A 14000-nucleotide genomic window follows, 5' to 3' on the forward strand; every position below is an offset into this window, starting at 1 on the left:
AGGGGCAGCGCTTAAAAACAAACAAAACTAAATATGGTTGTATAACTGGGGAAATTTTAAATTTTCAAATGAATATTACCCCGGTTACAAATATTTTGACTTCTAGATGGTCATTTGGAAAAGTGGGTAGATTTTTCAGACGAATCATCTGTTGAACTGCATCTCAATCATCACAAATACTGCAATATTCAGATGGTAGGGTCAGAATTTGGCATCAAAAACATGAAAGCATGGATCCATCCCGCTTTGGATCAACGTTTCAGGCTGCTGGTGAAAGTGATCACGTAGGGGATATTTTCTTGGCACACTTTGGTCTCATTAGTACCAATTGAGCATCATGTCAACACCACAGCCTACAACAGTATTGTTGCTGACCATATCCATCCCTTTATGACCACAGTCTACCCATCTTCTGATGGCTACTGGATAATGAGCCATGTCATAATGCGTGAATCATCTCAGACTCGTTTCTTGAACATGACAATGAGTTCGCTGTACTCAAATGGCCTCAACAGTCACCAGAACTCAATCCAATAGAGCACCTTTGAGATGTGGTGGAACGGGAAATTCACATTATAGATGTGCAGGCGACAAATCTGCAGCAACTGCGTGATGCTATCATGTCAATATGGGCTAAAATCTCTGAGGAATATTTCCAGTACCTTGTTGAATCTGTGCAACAAAGGATTAAGGCAGCTCTGAAGACAAAATGGAGTCAAACCTGGTACTAGTGCGGTGTACCTAATCAAGTGGCCTATTAAGTCTTTAAGCATTTTGGGGCTGGTATGAACAACCACTAATTCAACAATCTGAATATTCTCAAAAGACTCTCTAAAAGTTTAAATAAATAAATGATTATTTACAGTATTCAAAGCGCCCACAATATCTGTACCATGCGTGTTCATTATCACGACATATTGAATGACTGAATATCATCATATGTTTACGTGAGAAGATGAAGTGAATGCAAAAACATGATGAAAATAAAAGAGATGAAAACAGTGAATGATGCAAAAGGGCCATTCATGTTCCTAAAATATCTACCCAGTCATCTTGCTGATTAGGTTTTATTGTATGCTCCCTCTCTCATGCCACTCATTCACTGCAGCTTTGCCTTTTTATTTGCCGTCTTCCTGTTTTGCCTCTCTAACCTCCTTTGTCCTCACACACAAAAGTCTGTTGTTTCCTCCATCTGTCTTCATCATCTTTCCATCTCGCATCTCTCCTGAGACCTGCGTGTATGTGTTTAGATCTTTTATGTCATGATGATTCTTGTGTTTATTGCATTACCCTGGCTGGCTGAATGGCTGATCTGCTCACTCTGGCATGCACAATAGCAACTTACTATTATGGGCTGTTTATAGCACACATATTTATGCACAAGTAATGTCTGGTGCTATTAACATGTCTCCATGGAGACAGCTTGATTCAGAAATGACGGGCGAATGGGGAAGAAATTTAAAAAATGAAAAAAGTACCTTTTCTTTTTTTACTTCACCTTCATGAATATTCGATGCGAGTAAAAATCCCATTAAAGCTGGCTTGTTTAATTTGCTCATAAAATATAGGATCAGAGTCAGCATTTGATAAAAATGATGATAATATAGGAAATTATCTATATTCATACTGATTTTGTTTAATCAATATGCTTGTGTATTACTGAAATCTGTTAGCAGATACAAACATTTAAAAGTGTACATCAGTCTCATTTTGGGAAATGGAGTGAAGACATTTATGAGTCAAGCAAATTGCTCATGGCTATAAAAATAGATTTGTCCTTCCTGTTACAATATAAAGTACATCAGCATCAGAGCAGGAAAGAAAAAACATTTATGAGCCCTTGTCATATAAATTGCATTCGATTTCTGCTCTACTGTTCAAACATGTGGAGTATGATGTTATAAAAATTTGTGCAGCAAATCATACATCAAATTAAAATGTGACAGTTTATATATATATATATATCATTCATTCTCTTGTCAGCTTATTCCCTTTATTAATCCGGGTCGCCACAGCGGAATGAACCACCCACTTATCCAGCAAGTTTTTACACAGCGAATGCCCTTCCAGCCGCAACCCATCTTTGGGAAACATCCACACACACACACAATGGACAATTTAGCCTACCCAATTTATCTGTACCGCATGTCTTTGGACTGTGGGGGAAACTGAAGTACCCGGAGGAAACCCACGCGAACGGAGGGAGAACATGCAAACTCCACACACAAACGCCAACTGAGCCGAGGATCTTATTTATTTTGTCTACTCTAAACTAATACCCAGTGATGTGAAGTAATATATTACAAATACTCAAATGACTGTAATCGAATAATTTTTCTCAGAAATTTGAAATTTACTAAGTAGTTTTAAAACTGTGTACTTTTATTTCCTTTTGAGTACATTTTTAGTGCTGTATTGATACTTTTACTCCACTCTGTCCTTCAGCTTGCAGTCGCTACTTAATTTTTTTCTTGTCTATGTGAAGTAGAAAAATCAGTCCTGCGAGTCCAATCAAATCACACATATAAGGTAAATCGCATCATAACGAACTGCTTCAAGACATGGGCGCTTTATAATTGCAGCAAACTGTTTGGGAGCATTAAAAGTGTCAATAAAGATCAAAATCTTTACACGCATTGGCCCAGAGACCAGAGTTTAGATGCATGCCACTGATGAGAAGATGATGATGGATGTTTACTGTACGATGGCCGAAATGGCCTTAAACACCCAACAAACACAAGACATCATCATGACACCAGATGGATGTTGTACCCCATGTCGTGGGGACAGTGCATTTGGTTTGGTAATGAAAAAAGGATTAACATCAGAACCCAACGTCAGGCCGACAACATCAATGTCCAGCCTAAAAGCTACCAAATATCAACATCTAATGATGTTACAGCTTGACGTTGTGTGGACGGTACCACTATGACGTCTAATAAATGTCAATATCTGACATCTATATGACGCTAGTTTTAGATGTTGGCTTGACGTTGAATTTTAGTCACTTTTTAACAACCTAAAATCAGCCAAATATCAACATCATTTGATGTTGTTATTGAGCATCCAAATATCACTTCCCTTAGAGGCTGGCTAGACATTGAACTTTGGTCACCTGACATCACAACCTAAATGTAACATAATATTAACGTATTATGACATTGTGTGCCTGCTGGGCAATAACTAAATGCACTACAGAATGTTACACATTTACAAACATCCAAAAATAACATTTAAATGCATCAGCTTTTTACAGCATAATACTCACAACTAACTCCTCTTGAGTACTTTTAAAATGGCTACTTTTTACTCCTACTTAAGTAATACTTACAACAGATACTTTTACTCTATTTGCACTACATTTTTAGGCAAGAAATGGTACATGTACTTAAGTATGCTTTTTCAGTACTCTGTCAACCACTGTTAATACCTTAAATGTAGTAACAGGCCTCATGTGCTGTTGTGTTTGCTGTTCTCATCAGCTTCTGCAGGGGGTGGTGTTGGGCGTAGGGCAGATCTTTGCCTGTGAGACTCTTGGTCCATCTCTGCTTATCCTGGGCGCGGTTTTCATCTTTTCACCCATTCTGGCCATCAACGCCCTCCTTGGGTCTGTGATGAGCACTATGGCAGGTAAGCCAGAAACAAACAAGGAATATCTAGGAAGTGCTAGTGCAGTCACTAGTGAGCCTTACACACTGCCTGGAAGAACCAAAAAACATTTTTCACAGTTATGCCTTAGAGCAGGTGTGAGCAACCCTGTTCCTCGAGATCAACCTTCCAGCAGATTTCAGTTGCAACTCCTATCAAACACACCTGCCTGTAATTATCAAGTGCTGTTCAGGTCCTAATTAATTGGTTCAGGTGTGTTTGATTAGGGTTGAAACTGAACTTTGCAAAATTTTCAATCTCCAGGAACAGGTTTGAGCACCACTGCCATAGAGAAAAACTTTTCTTTTTTTTTTTTGGCTCAGTGTAGAAGCTTTTAGTGAAAAGGTCTTCAAATAAGCATCTTTGGCATCACACACCCCTCACTAAACTGTACTTTTTGGAAAAACATACAAAGAGTAGCACCTGCTTCTTACCTTATGGATTAACAGAGAATTAGCTACGTGTATGTAAAATACAAGTCACGTGACATACAATTCCCTTTTAACACAGATTTAGTTTGTATACTGAATATATGTACAACAAAAAACTGAAGCAAACCAGAGAACAGGACAGGCACATAAATTTCAGAGAGAGAGAGAGAGAGAGAGCAGTGACAAGAGACAAAGGACAACCACAGTCTGCACAGAATCGTCACTGGACTGCTTAAATGACCCTTATCCTCTTCTGATTGGTCCACTCGTGAAAACTCCACAAGCCAATCGGAACACCTAGATTTTAGAAGAACAGCAGGCAGCAAATAAAAATGAAAAGGGGAGGAGGAGGGAACAACAGAGCAGCATCCCCAGGCACACAACACCCCACCCCTGTCAAACATTATACCCTCAATAATAATGCTTGTACATTCAAAAGAAAATTGAGTTAGTTACGCTCTAGACAGTGCATCAGCGACCACATTGTCCACTTCTTTCTTGTATCGAATCTCAATGTTGTATTTTTTAATCACTAAAGCCCACTGCATCAGCCTTTGATTCTGGTTGTATTCGACACAAGAAAGTGAGAGGATTGTAGTCTGTGTATACTATCCTGGATAGGAGGTACACCCAACAAACACCTTAAAATGTTGTAACGCCAACAACAACAGCAAAGCCTCCTTCTCAATAGTTGCATAGTTACACTGGTGCTTATTAAACTTCCTAAAGAAAACACTTATTGAATGGAAATCTCTTCTTTATCCTCCTGCAACAACACAGCCCCAGCTCCCACTGCGCTGACATCTAACTTAAATGGAAGAGTAAAGTTAGGAGCTCTTAACACTGGTGAACAACAAATTAACTGTTAGATCCTTTCAAAAGCAGCCTGACTTTCCGCTGACCAAACAAAAGTCCTTGATAGGCTAAGTTGTTTAGCAACAGAGGAAAAGTTCCTACAGAAACGTCTGTAATACCCTGACATACCCAGGAACCTCCTTAACTCTAGGGCCTTAATTCACTTTTTTTCATTGTGCGAAGAACAGTTTCACAATAAAGAACTGTTTTACTGAGAAACTTTTGTAGGATTAAAAGGTTCCATGGATGTTATAGGTTCTCCGTGAAAACCTTTGATTTTAGAATCTTTTATTTTAAGAGAATACACTCACCCCCAAATTTCATTACTAGATTCTATAGTCTATAAGTGGGAAAAAAATGTTTTAAAATAATTCCAATGATCTTTACACTACAAATAAATGGCTTTATTTATTTATTTATTTTTTTTTAAGAAAAGTTTAGAACAGAAGCTTCTCTGAGGAACCAAAAATGTTTTTTTTAAGTCATCATTACATAAACCCTCTCTGGTAACCTTTCTTTGTAAGAGTGTATCTCAAAAGTTTCCTTAACTCAAGAGCTAGAATAAATGAAGAATGAATGAAGCAGATCCCTGAGACCAAAAATCTCACTCAGAATTTCTCATTAAAATTTTAAAAGATGGAATTTTTAAAACAATGTCATTCAGACTCAAGATTTAAGAGCTTATTACCATATTTATCGCATATTTACATAAACATCAATATATTATTTTAAAGGGATAGCTTACCCAAAAATAAATGATAAATTCTGCCATCATTTGTTCAACTTTTTTTTTTTTGATCACAAAAGAAAATATTTTGAAGAATGTTGGAGACCGGAAACCATTGACTCTAATAGGGCAACATTTATTCATTTTCCTTTAGCGTAGTCTCTTATTCATTAGGGGTTGCCACAGCAAAATGAACCACCAACAATTCCAGCATACGTTTTGTGCAGCAGATGCCCTTCCAGCCACAACCCGGTACTGAGAAACATCCATACACTCTCACATTCACACACTAAGACTAATTTTTACCTAATCAAAATTCACCTATAGCGCATGTCTTTGGACTGTGGGGGAAACCAGAGCACCCGGAGCAAACCCACAGAAACACAGGGAGAACATGCAAACTCCACACAGAAATGCCCAACTGGGAACTGGCCCAGCCGAGACTCAAATCAGTGACCTTCCTGCTGTGAGGTGACAATGCTTTCCACTGAGCCACTGTGACACCCATAAGACAAACAAACAAAAACTCAAACTGGTTTGAAACCAGCAAAAGGAGAGTAAATGACAATCTAGAACTATCCCTTTGACAAAACGTTGAATGCCTTTGAGCTTTAAGGAGACAAATTGGAGTAAATCCAGTTAATTTTCCTTTAGCGTGTCTCCATGGTGGTTGGAAAATATTTGAGATAGAAACAACATGCTTGAATGAAGAACGAATCAGATATTTGTGGCTAAATCTTGTTTGTGGTTTAGTGCTGAGCGTTCTGGCCGTGTAGCTGTGATTTACTCAGCTCAAGCAGGCTGCAAACAGATTTCCTCAAACGCCCACTATGCAGAAGACCATCATTTGCGCCTGCCGCTTGATAATTAGCCAGTTTTACTGCTGCGTTTCCCACCCTGAGACTGAGAGGTGTTCTTACCCTGCAACTCATATATTTCTCTCCCTCTCATACATTTCTCTATTGCTCTGTTATATTATACATACACAGGCATACAGAAACATATGAGTCATCGCAGACACAAAGACACTACCGAGGAGGGGTAGACTCTGTCTGTTTGTGTGTGTGTGTGTGTATGTGAGGTGTAAGACCAAAGTAAGACACCTTATTTCCAGCACATCACCCACACACATCATACACACTGTTTCGTTTCATCCCCTGCAGTGTGAATCACACTCCCAAACTTCAAAGCTGTCATGTAATATTCCATAAAAGAGTCTTTGAGATTATCTGAGACTCACAATGTGTGTGTGTTTGTGTGTGTGTCTGTGTGTGTGTATGAGATGGAGACTGTTGCTCTTTCTAGTATTGAGGGGGTTGATTTTAGAAAGGAAAAACTCCTTTTGGCTTTCTCCTTGTGTCTATGTGTCAGCAGAACATTGAAATTTAATTTGGAAGGGGTTCAGATTGTTAGGGGGTTTGAAGTGAGGGAGACAGATGGAGAAAGAAGCAGAGAAGGCAGTGCTGGATTATGGATGGGCCGGTGCAGTGTTTCAGACTGTCAAGAGCCTCCAAAACCTCAGGCAGAACACACTGAGACTGATGAAGAAAGCTGAACATCACCAGGGCCCTCACACTTACCCCACTGTTCAAAAGTCGGGGCTTTAGTCAGGTTTTACTGTTTTAAAAGTAAAAAAGAAAGAAAATCTTACCTAAATTCAGCAATAAATCCTTTATCCATTTCTATTTTCAATATTTTCAATGTTTTTAAGCATTTCAAGAGTTCACACTAAGCTGATGATTGATTATAAAGCGTGTTTGGCATGCTTTCCTGGGAGAGAGCCCTGAGCTCATAATATCCGCGAGCCCGGGGCTCCCTCCCGTTTGCCAGGCGAGAGGGGAGTTTGAGCTCAGGTAGATCTTGAGAACTCCCCTGCTGTAGTAGCTAATGAACAGATAGTGATTGCTCTTAAGAGATAAGTACTTACTAGGAGCATGTCTATGGTGCTGATTTGGATTAGTCAATTACCTTAAGTTGCATGTTTTTGGACGGTGGGAAGAAACCAGGCGACCCGGGGGAAACCCATGTGAGCACGGGGAGAATGTGTAAACTCTGCACAGAAACGTCGGCTGGCTTGGTAAGGACTAGAACCAATGACGTTCTTGCTGTGAGGCAACAGTGCTAACAACTGGGCCACCGTGCCACCCATCTAGGAAAGGAGGAGGAGTAGGGGTGGAAGGAGGGATTTTTCAAAACGAAGATGGCTGTCATATGGAACTGGTATTTATAGTAGCTTAGAAATCGTCTGATTGGTGAATCATAAATTGAATAATGCAGAGCTGGCTGCAAACAATCATAAGCGTGTGATCATCTCAATATTAGTCTATAAATAAACTTCACCAAATTAGCAAACTAGAACTTAATATTGAAGAACCATTAAATGTTAAAATAAATACAAGTTTATGTGTATTTTTAAAGGTGGCCTATTATACAAAATTCTCTTTTATAAGGTGTTTAAAGTTGTGTGGCAACAGTGTCACCCATCGTAATTTTTTTCAGTCATATATAAATGGACAAAAAAAATGTCGTATCTGTGTCTGTTTTAATCGCATGCAGGTTTTGGAATTGTACCCTCGTAATAATTACGAGTATGCTCTGTTTTCCTTTACGTTATTATAATTACAAATGCGTGAATTTTATTTACGCACAATAAAATTATGACAGCGATTTTATTTCATACTTTTTAAAATATTTATTGTTTCAAAGCAGATTAACAAAAGTTGCACATTATTAAATTGCAATCAAATTCAGAAAGTTAAGGTTATTAGTTACGATTTTATAATTACAGATGCATTAATTTTATTTATGCACAAAATATTTATGACCACGATTTTATTCCATTGAAAAGGTGCTATCCGAATAAACAAACTGAATTTAAAACATCTGAATGCATGTGAAAAAAACACATTTTATAACTTTAGTTGAGTATTTGAACAAAATATTTCTGTAAGAAGATTCCATACACCTGTGTTTATTAGTCGTGTTTGTAAATCTTGTTTTATCAGCAACCGCTATGGGGATTTCCTGAGATTCTGGTGTATTTGTATTTTGGAGTTTTACACAAGAGGGCCCTCTGGCTTTCAGAGAATATTTAACACTGATCACAGAACCATGCTTCCAGGACAATATGTGCATGACAATTGCAGCTTAGCTTGACCACATTTACGTTTCATTTCGATTATTGTCCAGCCCTATGTATGACAGTGACCTGTTGTTTTTTTTTTGTCAAAGTCAGCTTTATTCTCAATTCAACCACATGTACAGGACATACAGAGAAGCGAAATTGCGTTACTCTCAGACCCTAGGTGCATATAATATTAATACATATAATATTAATACAAAATTTTAAAAAGAAATTACAATAAATACAAGTACTCATATAATATAATCTAAAAATATATTTTAAAAAAATTGTAAACAATATGGGTGTTTAATTGGTCATTAATATGGGTGTTACATTGGTCATTGTTTAGTTGGACATCAAACCATTTTAAGGACCTAACTACATTTTGCAGCAAAACAACAAGTATTCCTCACCAACGTCAAAAAAACATATCCATGTTCCAGAAGGCCTCAAAAGAATTCAGATTCTGCCACATTTTACTTGCAAAAAGTCCATTATCCATTGTCAGTAGTGTTTAGGTGCATAAAGAAGAGCTCACACACTAATCACTTTCAAATCAAGACACTTTTGTGTTGGTCAGCCGTGCGAGTTCACAAGACCAACTTGTATAAAAGCAAAATCTATCCCTCAAAACTTGCAAGCACAAAAATTTCTATAGGAATGATTAGATGTTAACTACAATAAGTCCAACACTGTTCCTCACACACACACACACACATACATGCTGATCATTCTCCTCGCCCTTAAATCAATACCACTCTCTTCCCTCCACTCATCTTACCATCCTGCTCTTTTTTCATTGATTAACGGTTCACTCTCTTCTGAGCGGTGTAGAATTTCTCTCTTACTACAGTGTGAAATTACATCTGTATTTTACGAGAGAGAAGCCTACAGAGAAAAAGTCGAGTCTCATTACTAGATTGTACTCTCACTCATATTGTACTTAAGTTCTTCCCAATCACGATCAAGTTGATGTGCAGATCCTGTGCCTGCTTGTCTTGTATCCTAAATAATGCTGAACGTGTTGATTGTCAGCCTCATAACCTGAAACTAATTACATGAGCTGTTTTATTTCCTGTTCAGTCTATTGGCGGCTGATTAGATTGTGAGATGTGGAGGTTTTTAATCAAAAATTAATGCAACCTTGCAGTGGATTGAGGAGGAGGAGATGAGTTAAAATGAGTAGAATGATATTTTGATAAAAAATTTCATTCATTCATTTTCTTTTTCGGCTTAGTCCCTTTATTAATCCGGGGTCGCCACAGCAGAATGAACCAACCAAACGTATGTTTTTTTTTTTTCTGTATTTACTTCATTACAGAGTAATTTTTATCTGTGTAGTCCAGAGTAATACATTCAGGATAAAGCCCATAGTAAATATTAATTGGGTTTTAATCTCCCAGTTTTAATGCATATTTTGAAGTTAACGCATGAGAAACGAGAGATGGAAAACCCAAAAATTTTGGAAGAAAGGTATTTTTGGCTAACTAGAGGTGATTTTTGATTTGTGCGAGATAGAAAAAAAAGGGTTAATATGATTATTTGATGTAGTGTGATCATTAAGCTTGCATTGTTTACTCTTGGTTGCTAGGTTACCAATACAACAGTCAGCCACTCTAACAGCTTGATCGAAATCCTCCTAATTTCCATTTGATTTTTGAGAGTATTCACTTCATTTTAGGACGAAAACTGGGCTATTGATTTTATGTAAACATGTCATTTTCAGCGTTCATCTAATTAGTGACAATTTAAAAATACAAATTCAGGTTAACAACAAAATCAAAAACTTTATTAATGCATGATAGCATTCTCTTTATTATAAGTAAGTGCGCTTCCTGACGTTAAAATAGGATCCAAATCCCTCCTATTTTAGGGCTGACTGCAACATGAAGTATGAGTGTGGTTTCCCCACCCACCGAATTGATTGATAGCCGTGTATTAACATGTCTCCGCAGTAATGCGTATAATAATATCAACAAGAGATCTGCTTCCTTCATGTCTGCCACTGTGCTGTTTATCTGACAAAGCTGGAAACGTAGACACTGACAGGCACGTGGGAACGGTGTGTGGGGAGAACTAGCAATAAAGGCACACACAACAAAAACACCTATATAGGGTTCAGAGCAGAAAATTCCAACATTCTAAAAGGTATAATTAACAATCTGGAACTTGTGACACATTCTGGAGACACAAAAGACTTATCTTAAATCTTGAAAAGGGGTAAAAAAAAAAAAAAAGTCAATAGGATTTTTACTTGCTGGAAAATAAAAACATGTTATGGAACTGATTCCTACTCTCTGTGTTCTACTATGGCGTCTGCTATTCTCAACATTTTTTAAAAGTAATATACTTTTTCTTGTTATTGTCTTTGGGGTAAACAGGCTGTTAACCCAAGGTTTGGTGTGTGTGTGTGAAACATCAGTCATCTTTATTTCTGTAGCATTTTTACAAAGATTGTGTCAAAGCAGCTTAACATAGAAGTTCTAGTAGATTGCTGTCCAGTTTTCAGAGTTGAAGTTTAGTTCAGTTCAGTTCAGTGTGGTTTAATTTTCACTGATGAAGGTCCAAACATTCAAGAGCAAATCCATCAAACCGTAGCTCCACAAGTCTCAAACCAAGCAAGCCAGTGGCGATGGTGGTGAAGAAACCAGGCTCAGTTGGGCATGACAATTTCTCTTCTGGCCAAACTTCTTGTGCAGAGCTGCAGTCTAGGTGCTAAAAATGCCAAAAATCATGTATGAATTTCCAGAATTATACGTTTGCCCTAGGAAAGTCATGAGCATGTGACGCAAAATAAATAACCTATAATTCCATTAAAGGTATAGTTCACCCAAAAATTGCAATTCTGCCATTATTTAGTCAACCACTATTTTGTTAAACCTTTATGAATGTCTCACAAAAAAGATATTTAAAAAAATGTTGAGAACCTGTATCCATTGACTTCCATAGTATTTGTTTGTTTTATAATAGAAGTCAACGGTTACAGGTTTTCAGCATTCTTCAACATGTCTTCTTTAGTCCTCAGCACAATAAAGATACTCAAAAAGTGAGTAAATAAAGGGTAAATACAGAGAATTTTAATGCAGTAAATGCACTAAATGTACATTTTGGGGTGAATTCTCCCTTTAATCCAGAGTTAAAGACGACCAAATGTGAAAATGCCAAAGTTTCTTTATATTCTTTTGTCCAGAGATTTTACCAAATTGATACTGTACAGGGACTCTTAATCCTTCCACAGTGTGAAGTGTGGTCCACTGATAATGTGATCTGCTGTTCATGCTGTCCTCTCTATATGACTCATTGTATAAACCCACTGAAGTTTGTACGGGTTCACAAATGATGATCCCGCACACACATATGCACAAAGAGAAGCCTGTAACCATGGTGATGCTGAAAAAAAAAAAAGAATTCACTCTGGGTCATGGATCTTGAGTTTAGGTTACAGACTTGCATAGATATCATATATGACTGCATTGTATTGTTGCATAACTGCATCAGAGAGAGAGAAAAGTGAGTTATGGAAACACCAGAAGAAATACTGTGTGCACTGTGATTCACAGCATTTGCATTGGCGATGAATCCGCTCTCACCCTGACACAGATTCCCTGCAGCATCCAACATCAAGTGCACGCTTGTCTTTTGCTTTTATTCCTCAAATCTCAAACTCTTTCAGTGATACACTAATCATGAAAATAGAAATTTTCCACGTAACGCAATCTGTTTTACAATTACTAAGTCGTCTGCGGATGTTTACCAATTTGCAACAGCTTGAAATATAAATCTGTCAACAGGCTCCTTATGTGAGAATGCAGAGCCATGTAAAGTGACTCCAATGACGCTACAAAAACAACATTTGTTTATAAAAACTGAAGCGAATACGTGAGGAAAGCGGGAGTGAGCAGACGGTATGAGTCTCATGGGTCACATTGCCTTCCTGTTCAGACGGGAAGAGAAAGCGAGTGATCAGGGTGTGTCCTGTCCTCCCTCCTGCTGCTGATGCCACGGTTTCATCTCAGAGCTCTTTTATTGGCATCCCTTATTGAGGAGCCCTTCGCTATAAAACCGAGAAACATAAAAAGTCCCAAAAGAGCAGTCAGAAAGATGCACTTGTGCTGATGTTCAAGTCAAGGCTCTTTTTTCCTTCAATGCTGCTGAATATTTCAGTGTGTATCCATGTGTATTGCTCAAATTGACCACCCTTTCTGTATGTTAGTGGCTGTTTTGCCAAATTAACTTCCATTATAATAACATTTTTTAAATGCAAAGCCTTGACACCATTTAATCACGCATTCTTGATTGTTGGTGGTTTTCCCTGTTGGGAAGAGATGAAATATATAATTTCTACTGTTTAATAAATGTGTTTTGAAAAATTTCAAAGCATGTTCCCAAAATATGTGTCTAAATAAGATTTGTCACCAAAAATCTCTCCATTTGCTGAAACTAAGAGAAAGATGTGGCTAAATTATAACTCAAAATCACTTCAGAGTGGATGAAAATATCCCCAACAGCACACAAAGGTTAATGAATGATGAACAAAAGAGTATATAAAAATGTATTTAGTCTTTTTTCTAAGCTTTTTTAAAGAAATGTTCAATGATGGTTTTGTATATACTATACAGATCAAAAGTTTGGGTCCAGTGAGAATTTATTTATACTTATAGGGATGCATTGCTATGGAAATGTTGGTCGATACCTACTGTACACTGTAAAAAAACTTGCTGCCTTAAAATTTTCAGTTGAATCTAAGTAGCTTTTCTAGTCATCTCAGCTTACATCAATCAAACTGACTAAAAATATTAAGTTAAGCTTTGTGTGGTTTAAAAGTTGTAGTTGAAATCTGATAAATGTATTAAAATAAGTTAAAGCAACATATAAATATTTATTGCCTAGGCTTTTTGTCATATTTGGGCTTTTAGCAGTGACATTTATAATACACTGAAGTGAACTTCAACTGGACTTCAACTCTGAAAACTGGACTGATGCGGATTCAGTTTACTAGAACTTCTATGTTAAGCTGCTTTGACACAATCTACATTGTAAACACGCTATAGAAATAAACATGAATTTAATTTAATTGATTTTTTTTTTTTTTTACATATAATCAATTTTTATCTATAACCAATCAGTGCACTCTTAGAAATAAAGGTACGAGAGCTGTCACTGGAGAAGTACCTTTTCAAAAGGTACGTCAGAGGTACATATACCCAAATGCACC

The 14000-nt window shown here is 37.3% G+C and overlaps 2 protein-coding genes across 8 annotated transcripts in view; one reads left to right on the forward strand and one right to left on the reverse strand.

The window, feature by feature from the left end:
- Positions 1-3621, reverse strand: part of LOC147835980 (uncharacterized) — a 40263-nt gene extending 36642 nt beyond the window's left edge. For all 5 annotated transcript variants that reach the window (XR_015495658.1, XR_015495657.1, XR_015495656.1 and 2 more), the window contains exon 1: positions 3431-3621. The gene's annotated coding sequence lies outside the window, so the exon portion shown is untranslated. The remainder of the gene's footprint in view (positions 1-3430) is intronic.
- si:dkey-183c6.7 overlaps positions 1-14000 on the forward strand; it is a 34690-nt gene that overhangs the window by 13343 nt on the left and 7347 nt on the right. The window contains exons 5-6 of one of the 3 annotated variants that reach the window (XR_015495653.1): positions 3483-5846; positions 10051-11007. Coding sequence is in view for 1 of the 3 variants with exons in the window: in XM_087261080.1 (XP_087117206.1) it covers positions 3483-3630 (148 nt within the window). In the remaining 2 variants the exon portion in view is untranslated. Of the gene's footprint in view, positions 1-3482; positions 5847-10022; positions 11008-14000 lie in introns of those variants that run through there. The other 2 variants (XR_015495652.1, XM_087261080.1) reach the window with 2 other exon arrangements.

This window comes from Danio rerio, chromosome 7, assembly GCF_052040795.2.
Source record: "Danio rerio strain M-AB ecotype USA chromosome 7, GRCz13ab, whole genome shotgun sequence".
Lineage (NCBI taxonomy): Eukaryota > Metazoa > Chordata > Actinopteri > Cypriniformes > Danionidae > Danio > Danio rerio.